We start from the raw sequence: 23,192 nt of genomic DNA, 5'->3' as shown, positions 1-23,192 counted from the left end.
AGACCCTGTGTCCCGTCGTCAGTCCAGCTCTGATGAGCTACGGCTAAAAGGTAGAATCTGTAATCTGTCGTCAAACCAGTGGTAAAAAAATATTGATTTAGAAAAATCTATACTTGAATAGGTCGATACCAGTCGCCGAGCCTGCATTTCTCTCCCCCCGAGAGACACACACACACACACACACAGGCATGCGTTCTTCATGGGACGGGGTTGCAACCCCAGATAAGTACTCGCTATTTGCATATCAATAGCGCCGGTCGTCAGGTGTGTTAAATACGTTCTCAGATACAGTCACACCTAACTTGTTGTGAAGACATGTGTTACATTCCATTCGTAGAGGCAATTAGGCACTGTCTTTAGTCTGTGCTCAAGCGAGGGGACATTAAATGCGCATTCGCGGGAGCGCGCGCCGGGAGCGCGCGTGCACGTGGTGCGTGCAAGCCCAGATGATTTCAATAACGCACCAGTGCACACACACACTAGGTGGTGTTGTGGTGCTACACACACACACACACACGCACACACACAGCCCCGCCTCTTCCCACTCTTCAGTTTGTGGATCTCGTCCGTTAGCTTGTTAAAAGGAACACGGCAACATTATGGGATTCATATACAGTAATCGTTCTCAGAGAGACAAGATGGATAGATACCAGTTTCCTCTCGGTGCGTTCAGTAGAAAGCTATCTGGTTGCCTGTTATCTGGTTGCCTAGCTCAGCACAATGAATGGAAGCGGACAGTACCGGTTAGCCTAGGCATTATCCAACTAACACCTCTCCCAAAGTTCAAGCTAGGCTAACCGGTACCGTTTGCTTCCATTCGTTGTGCTAAGCTAGGCTAGCATGCAGCCGGATAGCTTTCTACTGAACGCACAGAGAGGAAACTGGTATCCATCTTCATTTCCCATAATGTTGGCGTGTTCCTTTAAACACGACGAGAGCGTCTCCGCAACATATCGAACAAGACGACAGCGAGGACCCGTGGTGTACAGGACTCTCGAGGGCGAGCGGTCAAGGAAACAGAGTTACTAGCGAGCTCGGACACGAGTGACGCTGCAGAGAGGCGTGTGGAGGAGCCTATTTAAACACACCGACAGCCTACCCTAACCCCACCAGCTGTATTTAAACACACCGACAGCCTACCCTAACCCCACCAGCTGTATTTAAACACACCGACAGCCTACCCTAACCCCACCAGCTGTATTTAAACACACTGACAGCCTACCCTAACCCCACCAGCTGTATTTAAACACACCGACAGCCTACCCTAACCCCACCAGCTGTATTTAAACACACCGACAGCCTACCCTAACCCCACCAGCTGTATTTAAACACACCGACAGCCTACCCTAACCCCACCAGCTGTATTTAAACACACCGACAGCCTACCCTAACCCCACCAGCTGTATTTAAACACACCGACAGCCTACCCTAACCCCACCAGCTGTATTTAAACACACCGACAGCCTACCCTAACCCCACCAGCTGTATTTAAACAACAAAGTAAGATTAAAAACTCAAGAAGCTAAAAACTGAACAGGCCCCCATGGTATCGAACATCATATCAGTTAGAAGGTCCAGTATTGTGGCAACACTAGGTCAGACGGGGAGCGCTCGCTCGGCAGCAGAGCTCTGCTTGATGTTGCACCTTGTTTCTTTGGTCCAATATGTTGGTTGGAGTTCAGCAACTTATTACAGTGTGGGGCTCTTTAGCCTCCGTTTGCGGGGATTACAGATTCTATCTTTAAAAATTGGAATCATCCACTGGCTTTAAGAAGCGGGTTGAACGAGAGACCCGACACACAGAACCCTCAACACTCCACGCGTAGGTCTCAGGGATCAGAACCCTCAACCCTCCACGCGGAGGTCTCAGGGATCAGAACCCTCAACCCTCCACGCGGAGGCAGCATGTAGGTCTCGGGGATTGTGGCTTTCATCATTGTTTCCATTAAACCACCCTTATTAAGACCCCCCCCCCCCCCCCCCGTACGTACGCGAGGTCTAGGCTTACTGGCTTTACAGACTGCTAAGCTGAGCACACGTTGTTTTAGCAGAGGTCACTAAAGGTCACCGTGCGTAGCCATACCTGGCCCTAAGTGGACTGAAATGAGACTTTTAAATCTGCATCTGAATCCATCTCTAGATGAATCATCTCTGTGCTGGGAGTCAAACAGAACACTGTGTTCCCAGTTTGCTGACTCAACTACAAACGCAAAGTCAGACTCACGTTATGTCCTCGTGGAAGTAAACTCCATTATATTCCCATTCTGTGCGAGTGTGTGTGTGTGTGTGTGTGCATGTGTGTGTGTGTGTGTGTGTGTGTGTGTGTGTGTGTAGGTGGAACAGCACATCCGTGTGTGTTGGAGGGAGCTGCATTTTGAGTGAGCTGAACAAACGCTGCCATTGTGTGCTCACACGAGTGTTGGTGTGCGTGTGCGTGCGCGTGTGTGTGTGCGTGCTCGTGTGTGTGTGCGTGCGAGTGTGCGTGCGAGTGTGTGTGCACACGTGAGGTCCGCTACATGTGGACGTTCTCAGTCCCCAGTTGATCTGTACAGGAATCCATTGCATGCAAGAAAGAAAATAAAAAGAGGAGAAAAAGGGAAAAGACGGATGAAAAAAATCATAAATTGTTTTGCAGAGTAAAATCCTGCTTGGAGTCTTAAGGCTGGTGTGCGTGAGGCGAGGAAGAGGACGAGGGGAGGAAGAGGACGAGGGGAGGAAGAGGACGAGGGGAGGAAGAGGACGAGGGGAGGAAGAGGACGAGGCGGGGTCACAGCTCCGTCTGGCCGTCCATCGCTCCTTATCCAAACACCTGGGTCGCCCCGCAGGGCTTCCCCCTCTCTCTCGTTCATCTCTCCTCTCTCGTTCATCCTCTCCTCTCTCGTTCATCCTCTCCTCTCTCGTTCATCCTCTCCTCTCTTGTTCATCCTCTCCTCTCTCGTTCATCCTCTCCTCTCTCGTTCATCCTCTCCTCTCTCGTTCATCCTCTCCTCTCTCCGTCACGCTCTCTCTCTCTCCCTCCTCCGGTCACTGTATCTTCTCGGGGTCCACGTTGTCCAGGTCGATGTCGGGGGAGGCCACGCAGCACAGGCACAGCTTCTGGGTGTTCAGGGAGAGCGAGTCTGGAGAGAGAAGAAGAGAGGAACATCATGAATCTAATCGGATTGTTTTGTAAAGACTAGTCTAAATCTAATCCGATTGTTTTGTAAAGACTAGTCTAAATCTAATCGGATTGTTTTGTAAAGACTAGTCTAAATCTAATCGGATTGTTTTGTAAAGACTAGTCTAAATCTAATCGGATTGTTTTGTAAAGACTAGTCTAAATCTAATTGTTTTGTAACAGGCCGTATGGTGAAGGCTGAGAAGTGGCTAGATAACGATTCTCGCTCCCACCTCGGCGGACTACACAATGTTCACTCTGGGTGAAAGATATATTGGTGTAGATTTAGGAACAAAAAGTTCTCCATTTACAATCCTGCCCGTTTTGCGCAATAATAATTTTAAAGTCGGGACTAGATCTTTCCTCGCGAACGGATACTTGGGTCACCACAGAGTTTTATTTGACGTAATTGGTGCAAGTTCGGTCACGTATCTGGCGCTCGACCAATAGCAGCTCTCTTTGCTACCAAGTTACAGACAACAAGAGATTTGTGTAAACAGTAGGAATGGAAGCAAGGGAAAGGCAGTGCACATCGACGAGTACAGTAGAGGACGGAAATGGAGAAAAAAACACCTTCTAAAGTTCGCAAAAAGGTTTCTAAACAATGTTATATGCATCTCACGTCCGTTCAGAAAGAAAGTGTACAAGATAATTACACAGACACGGTGGGATAGATATAGAAACTCCATCGAGCGGTGGCTTAAATTGCCAGGCGAGAATCGTATCATTGCAGATACATACAAGCATTGTTTAGAGATCGAGTTTGCCAATGTTGCTGGAGATGCTGGTTTTCATGCTACAAGCCAGGGTTAGAAATTAACATTTTTTTTCAAGGGCTTTTTTTGCCCCCCTTAATTGATTTTCGGGGGCTTTTTTTGTATTTCGGGGGCACTGAATTTTTATGATAAACGGTAGGGGTGGGACGGTTCACAAAATAGACGGTTCGGTTCGTATCACGGTTTTGGGGTCACGGTTTTCAGTTCGGTTCGATATACGTAAATTTTTATAAAAAAAAATGTAACACTCAAATCTAAACATGCTTCTCATTTATTAAAAAAAAAAGAAAAAAGTTTACAGTGTTTACAGCCTTAAATAATGTTTGGCACACAAAGACCGAACTGACTGAAAAATATAGGCTACATTTGTAGTATTAACTTAGTGCAAACAAACAATATGCTCAGCCAGCACTAGACTTTCCTTTCTTTAATATAAACACAAAAAAACAATGTCAACCATGTTTAAATTCCCTGATTGTCAGTTCTTAATGGAAAGATTAGTGTTCTGCTTGAAATTATTATGTATCTGTCTACATTTATTTAGACTAACATTATTTAAATATTGAGTGCAACTGTGGTGGATTACGTAATTCGGTGAGTTGGAACTATCTATGGGTTGGCGCCGGGTCCCCACGGACATTTTAGTGTCACGCACCTTCAGCTCAGGCAATGTTATTATCAGCTCCGGTAGCTCCGGTAACGTTAGGAGGTGATGGCATGCAGTGGGAAAGCGGCAATGGTCCCGGTTGGAGTTAGTAAAACACAGTTGTATGTTAGCCTTCTTGGATGTTGAATAAACGCCTATCATTGTCTTTAAACACCCCGCCTCTCAGACTCCCATTTCCTCCTCTGCTAGCTAGTAGCTACGGTAACATTTCGTTGACTGTATTACCTCGCGGGCTGATTCTATAGTTAAAACGTGCGTTGTGTTGTACAAACTCCTAACGCTATGGCAAGATGTGTGTAGGCCTATGTAATGTTAATGGCTATGTTTTTAAAGTCGTAATGAAGATTGATTTATATTGTGCGTGCCATTTGTACACAAACTGACTAGCACCTGGCTCAGCTGCAGTGCTGCTGCAGCAGCCAGTGCTCACCTCCGACAAATGATTTTTTTTATTTGCGCGTCATCTGAACCGTATGATACACAGACGCGCCATTACCGGATAAATATATATATATAATTAGTAAACTGTCGGGGGCATTTTGTGCCCCCCTTAACTGATTTTCGAGGGCATTTTGTCCATTTTCAAGGGCATTATGCCCCAAGCCCCCGTTAATTTCGAACCCTGCTACAAGCTGATCTTACTTGTGGGCAGGGACATCAGCTTGTACATATAGCACATGGAGAGCTGTGTGACTGTGTGACTGTAACACTAACAGGGACACCAGCTTGTACATATAGCACATGGAGAGCTGTGTCACTGTGTGACTGTAACACTAACAGGGACACCAGCTTGTACATATAGCACATGAGCTGTGTCACTGTGTGACTGTAACACTAACAGGGACACCAGCTTGTACATATAGCACATGGAGAGCTGTGTGACTGTGTGACTGTAACACTAACAGGGACACCAGCTTGTACATATAGCACATGGAGAGCTGTGTGACTGTGTGACTGTAACACTAACAGGGACACCAGCTTGTACATATAGCACATGGAGAGCTGTGTCACTGTGTGACTGTAACACTAACAGGGACATCAGCTTGTACATATAGCACATGGAGAGCTGTGTCACTGTGTGACTGTAACACTAACAGGGACACCAGCTTGTACATATAGCACATGGAGAGCTGTGTCACTGTGTGACTGTAACACTAACAGGGACACCAGCTTGTACATATAGCACATGGAGAGCTGTGTCACTGTGTGACTGTAACACTAACAGGGACACCAGCTTGTACATATAGCACATGGAGAGCTGTGTGACTGTGTGACTGTAACTAACAGGGACATCAGCTTGTACATATAGCACATGGAACGCTGTGTCACTGTGTGACTGTAACACTAACAGGGACACCAGCTTGTACATATAGCACATGGAACGCTGTGTCACTGTGTGACTGTAACACTAACAGGGACACCAGCTTGTACATATAGCACATGGAGAGCTGTGTGACTGTGTGACTAACAAACGGTTCACACACTCTCTGTGCTGTTGATGAGCGAACATGGGACCACGAGGAATGTGACATCAGGGTGTTTCTACACGTGACGCACAACATGCTGCACAGATCTATAAAACTAGTCATCAAGAGCCCTGATGCAGATGTGGCAGTGATTGCTGCACGTCTGCAGGCAGGACTGCCATGTAGATTGTATTTTTTCACAGGAGTTGGCAACAGAACAAGGATCATTGACATAGCTAAGGTGTCATCAGCACTTATTGGGATCCATACCTTCTCAGGTTGTGACTCTAACTCTACTAGTGCCTTTCATGGCGAGGGGAAAACATGACTACCTGACTGCATTTACAGAACTGGGTAACAGTTTTACCCTAGACCAGTCTACCTTTGATGGTCTTAGCAAATATGTGTGCCACCTGTATGGCCAGCCATCAGCTAAGAATGTGAATGATGCCAGATATAAAGCATTCTGCATGGCATCATCGGCTTTGCCAGAACTATCTATGCCCCCGACAAGTGGCGCATTGTACCAACACTGCAAGTGACCAAGCAGCTATCACCCCTTCACCCGTTGGCAATGGGTGGCACGTCGAGGATGGGGAGTTAACAGTGACCTGGCTGACTACAAATCCGGCCTCTGATAGTGTGTTGCAGGTAGTCCACTGCGGTTACAAACGAGGACAATGTGAGACAGGAAGATGTTCCTGTGTGTCTGAAAAACTGCCATGTACAGATCTTTGTCAACGCCAAAACTGTGCAAATGTTTCTAAGGAAACCGAAGATAGGGCTACATGGGATGATGACTCAGATGATAGTGGGGAGGATGATTAACATCACTGTTGCCTGGGAACTGTGGTGGTGGATGAGCGTGTGGACCGGGGTTGGGATGTATAGGACGAGGGGATTAGGGTTAAACAGTAGTAGTGTGATTTGTTTGTATTTGTTGAGATCAGTTTGACACTGATCTCTCCACACACCTCACTGTTTACTCATTTTACTCTGTAGTGTATATTGTATATGTATGTTGAATATTCCTCTTTACTTTACTTACTTTTTTTTTTACTGTATGAACCACACTCTCAGGGGCTCATACAGAAACAAGCATTTCATCGTAAACTACCTGTATTTTATTGTGATAAATAATAAACAAACTTGAAACTTGTGTATGTATGTGACAAATAAACCTCTTGAATCTATTTTTGTACCTGCATTCTATTTAGTCTTTAAATGGGAAATAAAAAGGTTAATGAGTAACTTATTGATTTGTAAATTGTTTGACATTATTCCAAATTAAGGGGATGGTGTAGTGTTTTGATTGATTAAATATCTTGAGTCTATTATTTTTGTCATTATACTATCCACTGAACTGTTTTGTGTACGACCTCAATCTTTAGAAAAGTGTACCAGCATCTTTAATATTGCAGGTTGGGGATCACAAGGTAAAGTGTTTTTGATACAAATGTGCTGCATGCATCACGGATTGTGTGTTCATGGAGGTTTATCGAATAACTTCCCGACAGGACGTCATGCATCGGTGTGTGCAATGCTGTGTTGTTGGTGTAGATAGAATGCGATATGATTTAAATGTACAGTATGGTTAATAACACGTACGTTATGGCCCGTTTCACAGCTGTATTCAATCGCTTGCCTATAGCAAGTAGCGGATATGCATATAACATTGTTTAGAAGCCTATTTCGCGAACGTTAGAATGTGTTTTTTGTCCATTTCCGTCGAGATGTACTCCGTGGATGACATGATAACATCACGTTACTGTTTACACAATGCCTTGTGGTCTGTAACTTGGCAACAAAGAGAGCTGCTATTGGTCGAGCGCAAGATACGCGACTGAACTCAAATAAAACTCTGTGGTGACCAAGTATCCGTTCGTGAAGAAAGATCTAGTCCCGACTTTAAAATTATGATTGCGCAAAACTTTTTATTCCTAAATCCACACCAATATATCTTTCACCCAGAGTGAAAATTGTGTAGTCCGCCGAGGTGGGAACGGGATGAAACTATACAGCCTTCACCTTACGGCCTATAAAGAATCTACTCTAAACCCGATTGTTTTGTAAAGAATCTAGTCTATATCCGATTGTTTTGTAAAGAATCTACTCTAAACCCGATTGTTTTGTAAAGAATCTAGTCTATATCCGATTGTTTTGTAAAGAATCTAGTCTAAAATCTGATTGTTTTGTAAAGAATTTCCATTGGATAAAGTGGTGTGTGATTGGATAATATATTCCTTTATTTATCCCCTTGGGGAAATTCAAGATAGAACGCCGTGGGATTGGATAGAATGGTGTGGGATTGGATAGAAGGGTGTGTGATTGGATAAGATATTCCTTTATTGATCCCCTTGGGGAAATTCAGGATAGAAGGGTGTGTGATTGGATAGAAGGGTGTGTGATTGGGGGCGGCTACGTGGCGTAGTGGGCAAGGCGCTCGCCACGAATGACGGAGACGAACAGGCTTGCCTGTTCGAGCCCAGCGCTCCACATTGCTTTCAGTTTAGCTGGTCGTTCATACTAATACACATTGGCCGTATTAGGGGGTGGGAAACTGATGGGTGGGGATCGGGCGTTGTGGACAGCGACTCCTACAGGTCGGTTGGTGCGCCTGCGCAGTAGAATCAGGAAGTGTCGGGGGCAGCGTGAGCCTCCCACGCGTTACTCCTCGCCACTGAGAGATCGAGCTGCGCAGGTGAAAAGATGCGACTGCTGTTACCTCAAGTATCGGAGGGGACTTGTGCTATGTATGACTTAGTCCACATTGCAGCCGGCTTGTGGGAGGCAAGAAACAGCGTTCGTGACAGGGGAGGGTTGAATTGGATGATACGAAATTGGGATGGGAGAAAAATATAGAAAAATGGGAGAAAAAGTGGATCAAAAAAAAAAGAAGGGTGTGTGATTGGATAGAAAGGTGTGTGATTGGATAGAAGGGTGTGTGATTGGACAGAACGGTGTGTGATTGGCTTCTTACACTTAAATGTAGGGCGTCACTAACGACTATTTTGTTATCGATTAATCAGTTGATTATTTGATTGATTAATCTAAAACGTTAATTTACCAGAAAAATCAACAACAATTGATTACATTTCCAATTGAATATTTCAAAATGTTTAATGAGTATCCTCATCCTTTTTAGCTTTAGATTTAATAAACTACCAGCCAGAGAGACTTTTACCGGCCATAAATAGCTTTTTAGTATATTTCCATGAATTATTATATGTATTGTGTGTTCTCTCCATGCTATGGTAGTGCTTGTGCCAGCACAGGAGATACGATTAAAATGTATTTTTTATATATAGGCTATATACATATTTAAATCAATATCTTCCTTTTGAATAAAATAGGCTCAGGAATCAGGATTGTTAAAGCTAATTAGCCTAATCCATGTCAAAAAGAGTAGCATATAGTAAATGTATGCACACACACACGAGAGGGAGAATAGCTTATAGCAGATTTAATGATCTTACAATATTTTTGCTAATGAAGTGAAATATTTATTATCATCAACTATCAAGTTCGTTTTTATAGTGTACATTTTGGCTACTTCATTGATCATCATCATTGAACGTAGAGAGGAAGAGAGGGAGAGAGACCCCCCCCCCCTTTCCTCACTCCATGGAACCGATTTATCCTGTGTGCCTGTGAGCTAGCTTAGCTTAGTTAGCACTTAAGGATTTTAACCGCGACGGGCATACAGGAATGGCGAGGATATAAAGCATGTTAGACGCATTTATTGGACCCGTTGCTCGCGGAGTTTACATGACTGGCTTCTGCCTCAGGTTCACGCAGTTTGCTGCAAAGTCCATCTTTTGCGTCGATGCTCCCGACTCGTGGAACATCCTTCAACACACTTCAGATCAATACTCTCTCCCCACCGCTGCACGGCTCAAAACACAGCCCACCATTAACCCTTTCACTGCCACACGACAGAAGGTTAACCCTTTACGTTACTATCACACTACCGAAGGGTTAACCTTCTGCAGTGTGGCAGTGAAAGGGTTAACCTGCTGTTGTGTGGCAGTGAAAGGGTTAACCGTCGGTGTATTGTCGCAGTGAAAGGGTTAACCGTTTGGTAGTGCGGCAGTGAAAGGGTTAATCTCCGTCGGTCTGGAACCGTTTTACCCGAGTCTCCTGGTTTCTTCCTTTAGCTTGCTTTTCATCTCATTGCGTTGCCACTTTAAATGTTGTCTTGTTTATTTTAACCGTTTACTCGTCATCGTTGTAAACGAGGGCCACCTCGACGGGCTACGGGCTCTGAAGAAAAGGTTTGATGACTGCATGCAAATAGTCTCCAGCCCAAGTATAAAAACAACATACTAACTCGCACTATTTTACAACAAAGAACTTACCAACTAAAACAAACCTCTTTTCTTCTCCTCCCATTGTCATCGTTGGACTTAGCTGCATCTACACTACATGGAATGTATGGATATTGATATATTGGCCGATATTTGCACACATTTTAGCAAGGATCCCTCAAACTTAGTTATCAAAGAATTGTGACAAAGATATGTACTGGAGATGGGATATTTTACAGTTGAACAACTAACGAAAACTTACTGTGAATATGAATATATATGTGTGTGTGTAGGTATGTGTATATTACTTACAAGAAAGGCAAAAGTAACGGAAGGAAAAGAAAAATAACTGCATGGTTCTGGTCCTAATTCTGCACGTGACTAGCAGACATTAGCCTTGGTGTAAAGAGGAGTCTGGTCTGGTTCCATTAAGGACCATTTTCATTCAGATATCTTGAGGTGAGAAGTCGAGGGACCCCTTTGAAAATGCTTTTTTTTACTCCCATCAAATATAAGCTACAGTAGCTTAACCCTTTCACTGCAACAAATACGGAAGGTTAACCCTTTCACTGCCACATGACAAAGGGTTAGCCCTTTCCCTACCGACTGGCTAACATTCACGGTTACCGTCTGTAGTGTGATAGTAAAGGGTTAACCTTCTGTAGTGTGGCAGTGAAAGGGTTAAAATCTCCCCCCTTTGAGTTAGCATCACATGGGGGTCGAGGTCCGTCTGCACAAGCTGACCGACTGTGTGCACAGTGGAGTAGATTTCAGTTGTCCTCAGTCAGCGTGTACAGAACAGCGCTCGACCCCATTGACTTTGCATGGATTGTAGCTAAGTATCTGGAGCTAGTATGAGGAACAGCATGGATTGTAGCTAACTATCTGGAGCTAGTATGAGGAACAGCATGGACTGTAGCTAACTATCTGGAGCTAGTATGAGGAACAGCATGGATTGTAGCTAACTATCTGGAGCTAGTATGAGGAACAGCATGGATTGTAGCTAACTATCTGGAGCTAGTATGAGGAACAGCATGGACTGTAGCTAACTATCTGGAGCTAGTATGAGGAACAGCATGGATTGTAGCTAACTATCTGGAGCTAGTGTGAGGAACAGCATGGATTGTAGCTAACTATCTGGAGCTAGTATGAGGAACAGCATGGATTGTAGCTAACTATCTGGAGCTAGTGTGAGGAACAGCATGGACTGTAGCTAACTATCTGGAGCTAGTGTGAGGAACAGCATGGACTGTAGCTAACTATCTGGAGCTAGTATGAGGAACAGCATGGACTGTAGCTAACTATCTGGAGCTAGTATGAGGAACAGCATGGACTGTAGCTAACTATCTGGAGCTAGTATGAGGAACAGCATGGATTGTAGCTAACTATCTGGAGCTAGTATGAGGAACAGCATGGATTGTAGCTAACTATCTGGAGCTAGCATGAGGAACAGCATGGACTGTAGCTAACTATCTGGAGCTAGTATGAGGAACAGCATGGATTGTAGCTAACTATCTGGAGCAAGCATGAGGAACAGCCTGGACTGTAGCTAACTATCTGGAGCTAGTATGAGGAACAGCATGGATTGTAGCTAACTATCTGGAGCTAGTATTAGGAACAGCATGGACTGTAGCTAACTATCTGGAGCTAGTATGAGGAACAGCATGGATTGTAGCTAACTATCTGGAGCTAGTGTGAGGAACAGCATGGACTGTAGCTAACTATCTGGAGCTAGTATGAGGAACAGCATGGATTGTAGCTAACTATCTGGAGCTAGTATGATGAACAGCATGGATTGTAGCTCTAACTATCTGGAGCTAGTGTGAGGAACAGCATGGACTGTAGCTAACTATCTGGAGCTAGTATGAGGAACAGCATGGATTGTAGCTAACTATCTGGAGCTAGTATGAGGAACAGCATGGATTGTAGCCAACTATCTGGAGCTAGTGTGAGGAACAGCATGGATTGTAGCTAACTATCTGGAGCTAGTGTGAGGAACAGCATGGACTGTAGCTAACTATCTGGAGCTAGTATGAGGAACAGCATGGATTGTAGCTAACTATCTGGAGCTAGTATGAGGAACAGCATGGATTGTAGCCAACTATCTGGAGCTAGTGTGAGGAACAGCATGGATTGTAGCTAACTATCTGGAGCTAGTGTGAGGAACAGCATGGATTGTAGCTAACTATCTGGAGCTAGTATGAAGAACAGCATGGATTGTAGCTAACTATCTGGAGCTAGTATGAGGAACAGCATGGATTGTAGCTAACTATCTGGAGCTAGTATGAGGAACAGCATGGATTGTAGCTAACTATCTGGAGCTAGTAGGAGGAACAGCATGGACTGTAGCTAACTATCTGGAGCTAGTGTGAGGAACAGCATGGATTGTAGCTAACTATCTGGAGCTAGTATGAGGAACAGCATGGATTGTAGCTAACTATCTGGAGCTAGTATGAGGAACAGCATGGACTGTAGCTAACTATCTGGAGCTAGTATGAGGAACAGCATGGATTGTAGCTAACTATCTGGAGCTAGTATGAGGAACAGCATGGATTGTAGCTAACTATCTGGAGCTAGTATTAGGAACAGCATGGACTGTAGCTAACTATCTGGAGCTAGTGTGAGGAACAGCATGGACTGTAGCTAACTATCTGGAGCTAGTATGATGAACAGCATGGATTGTAGCTAACTATCTGGAGCTAGTATGAGGAACAGCATGGATTGTAGCTAACTATCTGGAGCTAGTATGAGGAACAGCATGGATTGTAGCTAACTATCTGGAGCTAGTGTGAGGAACAGCATGGATTGTAGCTAACTATCTGGAGCTAGTATGAGGAACAGCATGGATTGTAGCTAACTATCTGGAGCTAGTATGAGGAACAGCATGGATTGTAGCTAACTATCTGGAGCTAGTATGAGGAACAGCATGGACTGTAGCTAACTATCTGGAGCTAGTATGAGGAACAGCATGGCTTGTAGCTAACTATCTGGAGCTAGTATGAGGAACAGCATGGATTGTAGCTAACTATCTGGAGCAACAAGTATAAACATCATAACAATGTCACAACAGCAGTTATAATGTATATTATCATCAATACATTAGTTTACCAATAGGTTAAAGTGTTATTATTAGTGCAATTTTAGGATTCGTTTTTCTATTGTTTTGGTCGCAAAAGTCAGAATTGTTCAGAAACACCCTACCCAGAGGCCTCTAGGTCCCGGCAAGCAAATGACTTGTTATGAATATTTTTTTATTCTCTTATTACTCAGGATAATATACCACAAAACGTAACGTATTGGCATATATTGGAGCGCAGTTAGTTTGTATCCCCTATTTTTAGCATTGAGCAACAATTAGATTTAAAATCAGTTTCAAGATGGCGGCACCCTGGCAAAATACATACAGTAGATTTCATTATCTGTTCCTATGCACGCCTGGTGATACTAAATCCAAATTGAACTCTGGCATTTGAAATATAAGATTTGGCACAGTCCATAAATGTGCAAATTGGCTATAATAAGGTCATTTATAAGCCTGCTATTCTATAATAATATTTCAAATTGCATTGGTCCGGATGTGAGAATTCAGTACTGTATCTACAAAACCTTCTGTTTAACACTTTGATTACCAGCCATGCGGTGCGCCTTACCCCCGTTGAATGCCACCACCCACTTCAATGATAGCGTTGTGAATGCATAATCTCTGTCTTAAATTATGGCTATGTGTCTAATCTACCCGTTGTTTATCAATGACTTGTTTGCAGTCAACATTGTCGAGACGGATTGTTTTATTTATTTATTTATTTTAAATCGGGTAATTTCCATTTTATAGCTTTTTGAAAAGCCCTAGTTTTTCAGGAAAATATATAGATACCGTGATAAACGCCCTTTACTGGAATATTCTGGCATACACAAAATACTGTAATTTTTTGGCCTATTTATGAATAGTTTTCAAATAAACGCTAGATTATCGATAGTATATGTGTACTTATGCACGCTATAGAAGCGATCTGAAAAATATATTCTCTCATTTCCTGATCAACGCACACACACACACACACACAGGGCACACGCTGATATAGGTCAAAACAGATCCGATTACCCCAAGACTGGTAAAATAAATTGCTTACCTCAGATCAGATGTTATCCAAAAAGATTATTCCAATTCCTGATCGCCATTCCAAATATCGATCGCGTTTATTGATTCAGCGTTGGGTACTGTAAATATGTATTCCACGCGTTTTCCGGCTCGGCGATCAACTTGGGTCTCTTCAGATGCCTCGCCGGAGAAGTAACATGAGGAGGCTGGACCCCCCCCCCCCCCCCATCAGTCTAAACCAGGGGTCAGCAATTAGGTTTGGCTATACATTTTCCCCAAGCCATTGTGTGGCGGGCCAGAACCAAAAACAATGGTTAATTTAATATAATGATAGTGAAAAATGTTTAACTGTCAAAATAAACGAGCTGCATAGGTGGCATAATAAACTGTAAACGACTTATACATGCACTGAACATTATACCTTTGTCTTTTTTCCATTGTATTATAAAGCGCCTCTCTATCGGTCTATCTGACGGCCACGGACCGGTTTAATGTTGAATGTTTAATGTTAAAACTATCAATTTATATGGAATTCGTTAAACGTATCCGTTGTCTTACTTATACTTATTGAATCTCAAACAAGCCTCGTCTTGTTAAATGAGACGGTCTGGTCTACGGAGGAGACTGGGGCTGACGCATCCAGATTGGGGAATCCCCCGCGATTGATTATTGACACTTCCGCTAAATATATTAATCTAGCTACTAACTGGGGAGACTGATCAATTATAAAGGAATATAGTGGGACGATCGATTATGATAGTTAACCTTGTTAGATGAGGCTGCACTGGAAATGGAGCTAATGGACTTCCGAATGTCTCGTAATTCAAATACCTATAGCGCCGTCATTTCAGGAGCTTCTTCAAGCACTCTTTTTGTTTAAAGTTTAATTGCATTGTTTTTGCATTGTTTTTAATTGCATTACTGTTCACATGCATGTGTGGTGCCGTCAGTCATGAGTAAAGATAAAGCTGGAATGACTTACTGAACTGATGTTTTTATTTCATGGACTCGTTTCCCATTTCAGCACCACGCGCTGTCCACCTCACTTTGAGCAAGCCTATATATATGGTACATTGCACCTCACTGCCTATACCTGTTATTCACTCTCAACATGGATAAAACATAAAGTATGCATATAATATAAATAATGTGATGAAAATAAAATAAATATCATATTCTCAAATTAAACTGACAGGCCAGAAATTATTGCTGGCGGGCCAATTTCGGCCCGCGGGCCGCCTATTGCCGACCCCTGGTCTAAACCAATGGGGTGCAGTTACACAGGGAGAGACGATAGGGGGCGGTATTTTCCCAATTGAGCTCAGAGAGAGTCTGCAACACTAGCGTGAGGATCGATTGATGAAATATGAATTCAAATCCCTAATAAAAAAAATACAACGAACAAACGCTATATGTCGTTGGTGGCACTCAACTGGTGGCATGAACTAACGACTTGTAGCGTCCGTGGCACTCAAAGTGTTAATCATCTTCCCGTTATTAATTTCCTTAGACTTTTTGTACACATGATCTCAAGAAGGTACTGAACGAGATCGGTGGCAGTTTTTCATGTCTGGTCATTATTAGCATGGTGTCAAAGATGCAAAGAAAAATCATAATTCATATTCTCCTTTGTTTCATCACAATTTAAGCAAGCCTAGTAATAGACAATATTTCTGACACTGGGAATAGATTCCCTGAGGTCCATAGATGTCCCTAGATACCAAGGATATGCAAATGGGCCTTGTAGAAGTGGAGCAATATTCCATTTACTTCTGCATGTATTCTTAGGCGGATTTTCAGAAAATAGGGCTCCGGGCTTAAGAGGTTAATGTCAGGTAATGAGGCGAGAGGTCTCACCCATCATCTTAAGAGGTTAATGTCAGGTAATGAGGCGAGAGGTCTCACCCATCATTAGGCTTGGGCGGTATGACGGTATTAAGGTATACCGGGGTATTTAGAAATACCGACGGTATTGATTTTCAATACCGAGTTTGGTTTAAGTTTCTATTTCCACTGAAACGGAGTTTATACAGGGACGGCATTGGGTTTCGGTTTCCATTAGTGAAACGGAGTTAACTTTCGAGTTGGTTGAAGTGCGTGCACACACACACACAGCACGGCCAGCAGAGGGCAGGGGAGGCGGTCCGTATTTCCCCACACAGATGTGCGTCACACTAACCTACCTGTATGCATTTCCTCTAACTCTGAGCAGCTGCTAAAGCTTAAGCAATAATAATATTAATAATATGATGTTATTGAACGATGAAGCGTTGAAGTTAACCACCCTCACGCCAGCCCACGATGAGCTCCCTGACCACAGAAGAGCTAAACTTGCACACACTGTCGCATTTGGACAATTAAAGGACTGCAGTCTGTTTGGATTTAAGCAAAACCCTCGCGCCATGAGTCGACTCGCCACCAGTGACTTCATCCAGCACAACGAGACTACGAGAGACAGAGGCACTTCTTTGGGAATGTAATATAAAACGGGGTGAGTGAGTGTTGACATTTCTTAATCCTAATGCAACTGGCTCACGTTGATACATGGTGCCGGGCTGCCGGCCGGGCTAACTAGCTACCGTTAGCTCACGTCGATACCTGGATGGTGCCGGCAGGCGGCAGTGTCTACCTTCTGTGAGATTTGTTTACCTCAAGGTTGAAGAAAGTGCACTTTCAGGTTGAAAGAACGGCCCTAATCTCAACGTGTTTCAATATAAGCAAGCGTTATGTATGGTGATAATAACGAGTATATTGTTAGCTGCGCCCCCCCCCCCCCCCGCTGATGATAATGAATGAAAGTCATACCGTCATATACCGTGCACCGGGGTATTAGGTCATGAAGGTATAACGGTGTGAAAAAAAGCATACCGCCCAGGCCTACCCATCATCTTAAGAGGTTAATGTCAGGTAATGAGGCGAGAGGTCTCACCCATCATCTTAAGAGGTTAATGTCAGGTAATGAGGCGAGAGGTCTCACCCATCATCTTAAGAGGTTAATGTCAGGTAATGAGGCGAGAGGTCTCACCCATCATCTTAAGAGGTTAATGTCAGGTAATGAGGCGAGAGGTCTCACCCATCATCTTGCTCAGGAAGCGCGGCCTGGAGCTGGCCGGCAGGTGGATGCAGAGGAAATAGACGGGCGCCCCGGACAGCGCCACCCCGATGCCCACCAGGCTGTTCATGGTGTCGCTGTAGAGAGGAACCACCACTAGGAACACACTGCAGACACAGTACACTATGGGGAAGAACAGAGACAGCTGAGGGGGGAGGGGAGGGGGAGGGAGAGGGGGAGAGGAGAGGGGGGAGGGGAGAGGGGAGGGGGGAGAGGAGAGGGGGGGAGGAGGGGGAGGGAGGAGAGGGAGAGGGGAGGGGGAGGGGGGAGAGGGGAGGGGGGAGAGGAGAGGGGGGAGGGGAGAGGGAGGAGAGGGGAGGGAGGGGGAGAGGGGGGAGGGGGGGGAGAGGGGAGGGGGGAGAGGGGAGAGGGGAGGGGGAGGGAGGAGAGGGAGGGGGAGGGGGGAGAGATGAGAGGGAGAGGGGAGAGGGGAGGGAGAAGAGAGGGAGAGGGAGAGGGGAGGGGGGAGGGAGGAGAGGGTGGAGAGGGGGGAGGAGAGGGGGGGAGGAGAGGGGAGGGAGGAGAGGGGGGAGAGGGAGAGGGGAGAAGAGAGGGAGAGGGAGAGGGGGGAGGGAGGAGAGGGTGGAGAGGGGGGAGAGGGAGGGGGGAGGAGAGAGGAGAGGGAGAGAGGAGAGGGGAGGGAGAGAGGAGAGGAAAGAGAGCCATGATTGAGAGTTTAGAGTTCGGTACAACAGATCAAATCAAATCAAATGTATCTGTAAGGCCCGACAACACACGTTAATGTCCCCATGGGGCCGGACACGTCTTCTTTAAACAAGTCGAGAAGAAACATCACAATAAGTCAAGAACAAAACAAGAATACCATAAAGTCCAAAACATTTAAAATAAATGCAAAATAAATGCAACACTCCCAGACATACCCCGCGCGATAAGGTAAGGAAAAACTCACAAAAAAAACCTAGCAATAGGAAAAAATGCACCTAACGGGAACAAAATAGTTATAATTATTATTATATAATTATTATTTATATATAATATTGACGGTACAGGGATAAGATGCTACAGTACCTTGGCAGTACAGGGATACGATGCTACGGTACAGGGACAAGGTGCTACCTACCTTGACGGGCCGGTACATGTCCGGGGCCTTGAAGCGCAGGTAGATCAGGCTGCCGATAGACAGGCCGATGAACAGCCAGTAGTTAAAGCTGAAGTAGTTGATGAGTTGGAAGACGTCGTGGACACAGAGGTAGATCAGAGACATGCCACCCTGGAGAGACAAGAGACCAGACACCAGGATCAGTGAGAGACAGAGAGACCAGACACCAGGATCAGTGAGAGACAGAGAGACCAGACACCAGGATCAGTGAGAGACAGAGACCAGACACCAGGATCAGTGAGAGACAGAGACCAGACACCAGGATCAGTGAGAGACAGAGAGACCAGACACCAGGATCAGTGAGAGACAGAGAGACCAGACACCAGGATCAGTGAGAGACAGAGACCAGACACCAGGATCAGTGAGAGACAGAGAGACCAGACACCAGGATCAGTGAGAGACAGAGAGACCAGACACCAGGATCAGTGAGAGACAGAGAGACCAGACACCAGGATCAGTGAGAGACAGAGAGACCAGACACCAGGATCAGTGAGAGACAGAGAGACCAGACACCAGGATCAGTGAGAGACAGAGACCAGACACCAGGATCAGTGAGAGACAGAGACCAGACACCAGGATCAGTGAGAGACAGAGAGACCAGACACCAGGATCAGTGAGAGACAGAGAGACCAGACACCAGGATCAGTGAGAGACAGAGACCAGACACCAGGATCAGTGAGAGACAGAGAGACCAGACACCAGGATCAGTGAGAGACAGAGACCAGACACCAGGATCAGTGAGAGACAGAGAGACCAGACACCAGACACCAGGATCAGTGAGAGACAGAGAGACCAGACACCAGGATCAGTGAGAGACAGAGAGACCAGACACCAGGATCAGTGAGAGACAGAGAGACCAGACACCAGGATCAGTGAGAGACAGAGAGACCAGACACCAGGATCAGTGAGAGACAGAGAGACCAGACACCAGGATCAGTGAGAGACAGAGAGACCAGACACCAGGATCAGTGAGAGACAGACACCAGACACCAGGATCAGTGAGAGACAGAGACCAGACACCAGGATCAGTGAGAGACAGAGAGACCAGACACCAGGATCAGTGAGAGACAGAGACCAGACACCAGGATCAGAGAGAGACAGAGAGACCAGACACCAGGATCAGTGAGAGACAGAGAGACCAGACACCAGGATCAGTGAGAGACAGAGACCAGACACCAGGATCAGTGAGAGACAGAGAGACCAGACACCAGGATCAGTGAGAGACAGAGAGACCAGACACCAGGATCAGTGAGAGACAGAGAGACCAGACACCAGGATCAGTGAGAGACAGAGAGACCAGACACCAGGATCAGTGAGAGACAGAGACCAGACACCAGGATCAGTGAGAGACAGAGACCAGACACCAGGATCAGTGAGAGACAGAGACCAGACACCAGGATCAGTGAGAGACAGAGACCAGACACCAGGATCAGTGAGAGACAGAGAGACCAGACACCAGGATCAGTGAGAGACAGAGACCAGACACCAGGATCAGTGAGAGACAGAGACCAGACACCAGGATCAGTGAGAGACAGAGAGACCAGACACCAGGATCAGTGAGAGACAGAGACCAGACACCAGGATCAGTGAGAGACAGAGAGACCAGACACCAGGATCAGTGAGAGACAGAGACCAGACACCAGGATCAGTGAGAGACAGAGACCAGACACCAGGATCAGTGAGAGACAGAGAGACCAGACACCAGGATCAGTGAGAGACAGAGAGACCAGACACCAGGATCAGTGAGAGACAGAGAGACCAGACACCAGGATCAGTGAGAGACAGAGACCAGACACCAGGATCAGTGAGAGACAGAGACCAGACACCAGGATCAGTGAGAGACAGAGACCAGACACCAGGATCAGTGAGAGACAGAGAGACCAGACACCAGGATCAGTGAGAGACAGAGAGACCAGACACCAGGATCAGTGAGAGACAGAGACCAGACACCAGGATCAGTGAGAGACAGAGACCAGACACCAGGATCAGTGAGAGACAGAGAGACCAGACACCAGGATCAGTGAGAGACAGAGAGACCAGACACCAGGATCAGTGAGAGACAGAGAGACCAGACACCAGGATCAGTGAGAGACAGAGACCAGACACCAGGATCAGTGAGAGACAGAGACCAGACACCAGGATCAGTGAGAGACAAGAGACCAGACACCAGGATCAGTGAGAGACAGAGAGACCAGACACCAGGATCAGTGAGAGACAGAGAGACCAGACACCAGGATCAGTGAGAGACAGAGACCAGACACCAGGATCAGTGAGAGACAGAGACCAGACACCAGGATCAGTGAGAGACAGAGACCAGACACCAGGATCAGTGAGAGACAGAGACCAGACACCAGGATCAGTGAGAGACAGAGACCAGACACCAGGATCAGTGAGAGACAGAGACCAGACACCAGGATCAGTGAGAGACAGAGACCAGACACCAGGATCAGTGAGAGACAGAGAGACCAGACACCAGGATCAGTGAGAGACAGAGAGACCAGACACCAGGATCAGTGAGAGACAGAGAGACCAGACACCAGGATCAGTGAGAGACAGAGACCAGACACCAGGATCAGTGAGAGACAGAGAGACCAGACACCAGGATCAGTGAGAGACAGAGAGACCAGACACCAGGATCAGTGAGAGACAGAGAACCAGACACCAGGATCAGTGAGAGACAGAGACCAGACACCAGGATCAGTGAGAGACAGAGACCAGACACCAGGATCAGTGAGAGACAGAGAGACCAGACACCAGGATCAGTGAGACAGAGAGACCAGACACCAGGATCAGTGAGAGACAGAGACCAGACACCAGGATCAGTGAGAGACAGAGACCAGACACCAGGATCAGTGAGAGACAGAGAGACCAGACACCAGGATCAGTGAGAGACAGAGACCAGACACCAGGATCAGTGAGAGACAGAGAGACCAGACACCAGGATCAGTGAGAGACAGAGACCAGACACCAGGATCAGTGAGAGACAGAGACCAGACACCAGGATCAGTGAGAGACAGAGACCAGACACCAGGATCAGTGAGAGACAGAGAGACCAGACACCAGGATCAGTGAGAGACAGAGAGACCAGACACCAGGATCAGTGAGAGACAGAGACCAGACACCAGGATCAGTGAGAGACAGAGAGACCAGACACCAGGATCCAGTGAGAGACAGAGACCAGACACCAGATCAGTGAGAGACAGAGACCAGACACCAGGATCAGTGAGAGACAGAGAGACCAGACACCAGGATCAGTGAGAGACAGAGAGACCAGACACCAGGATCAGTGAGAGACAGAGGACCAGACACCAGGATCAGTGAGAGAGACAGAGAGACCCAGACACCAGGATCAGTGAGAGACAGAGAGACCAGACACCAGGATCAGTGAGAGACAGAGAGACCAGACACCAGGATCAGTGAGAGACAGAGACCAGACACCAGGATCAGTGAGAGACAGAGAGACCAGACACCAGGATCAGTGAGAGACAGAGACCAGACACCAGGATCAGTGAGAGACAGAGAGACCAGACACCAGGATCAGTGAGAGACAGAGACCAGACACCAGGATCAGTGAGAGACAGAGAGACCAGACACCAGGATCAGTGAGAGACAGAGAGACCAGACACCAGGATCAGTGAGAGACAGAGACCAGACACCAGGATCAGTGAGAGACAGAGACCAGACACCAGGATCAGTGAGAGACAGAGAGACCAGACACCAGGATCAGTGAGAGACAGAGAGACCAGACACCAGGATCAGTGAGAGACAGAGAGACCAGACACCAGGATCAGTGAGAGACAGAGACCAGACACCAGGATCAGTGAGAGACAGAGACCAGACACCAGGATCAGTGAGAGACAGAGACCAGACACCAGGATCAGTGAGAGACAGAGACCAGACACCAGGATCAGTGAGAGACAGAGACCAGACACCAGGATCAGTGAGAGACAGAGAGACCAGACACCAGGATCAGTGAGAGACAGAGAGACCAGACACCAGGATCAGTGAGAGACAGAGACCAGACACCAGGATCAGTGAGAGACAGAGAGACCAGACACCAGGATCAGTGAGAGAACAGAGAGACCAGACACCAGGATCAGTGAGAGACAGAGACCAGACCACCAGTATCAGAGGATCAGATGACCAGGAACCTGTCAGTGAGCAGAGAGACAGACCTCCAGGATCAGTGAGAGACAGAGAGACCAGACACCAGGATCAGTGAGAGACCGAGAGACCAGACACCAGGATCAGTGAGAGACAGAGAGACCAGACACCAGGATCAGTGAGAGACAGAGAGACCAGACACCCAGGATCAGTGAGAGACAGAGACCAGACACCAGGATCAGTGAGAGACAGAGAGACCAGACACCAGGATCAGTGAGAGACAGAGAGACCAGACCACCAGGATCAGTGAGAGACAGAGAGACCAGACACCAGGATCAGTGAGAGACACCAGAGAGACCAGACACCAGGATTCAGTGAGAGACA

The 23,192-nt window shown here is 46.2% G+C and overlaps 1 protein-coding gene across 1 annotated transcript in view; it reads right to left on the bottom strand.

Moving 5' to 3' along the window:
* Positions 1–1,996: 1,996 nt before the first annotated feature.
* LOC311226644 (Y+L amino acid transporter 2-like) overlaps positions 1,997–23,192 on the bottom strand; it is a gene marked incomplete at its 5' end in the record, with an annotated part of 24,285 nt that continues 3,089 nt past the window's right edge. Inside the window, 3 exons of the mRNA XM_084312061.1 lie at positions 1,997–3,119; positions 17,546–17,729; positions 18,666–18,815. Of these exons, the coding sequence (XP_084168187.1) occupies positions 3,025–3,119; positions 17,546–17,729; positions 18,666–18,815 (429 nt within the window). The 3' untranslated portion in view covers positions 1,997–3,024. The remainder of the gene's footprint in view (positions 3,120–17,545; positions 17,730–18,665; positions 18,816–23,192) is intronic.

This window comes from Notolepis coatsorum, assembly GCF_963971535.1.
Source record: "Notolepis coatsorum genome assembly, chromosome: 4".
Taxonomy (NCBI): domain Eukaryota; kingdom Metazoa; phylum Chordata; class Actinopteri; order Aulopiformes; family Paralepididae; genus Notolepis; species Notolepis coatsorum.
Note: the sequence above shows the minus strand (reverse complement) of the source record. Positions and strands in the feature narration are given on the sequence as shown.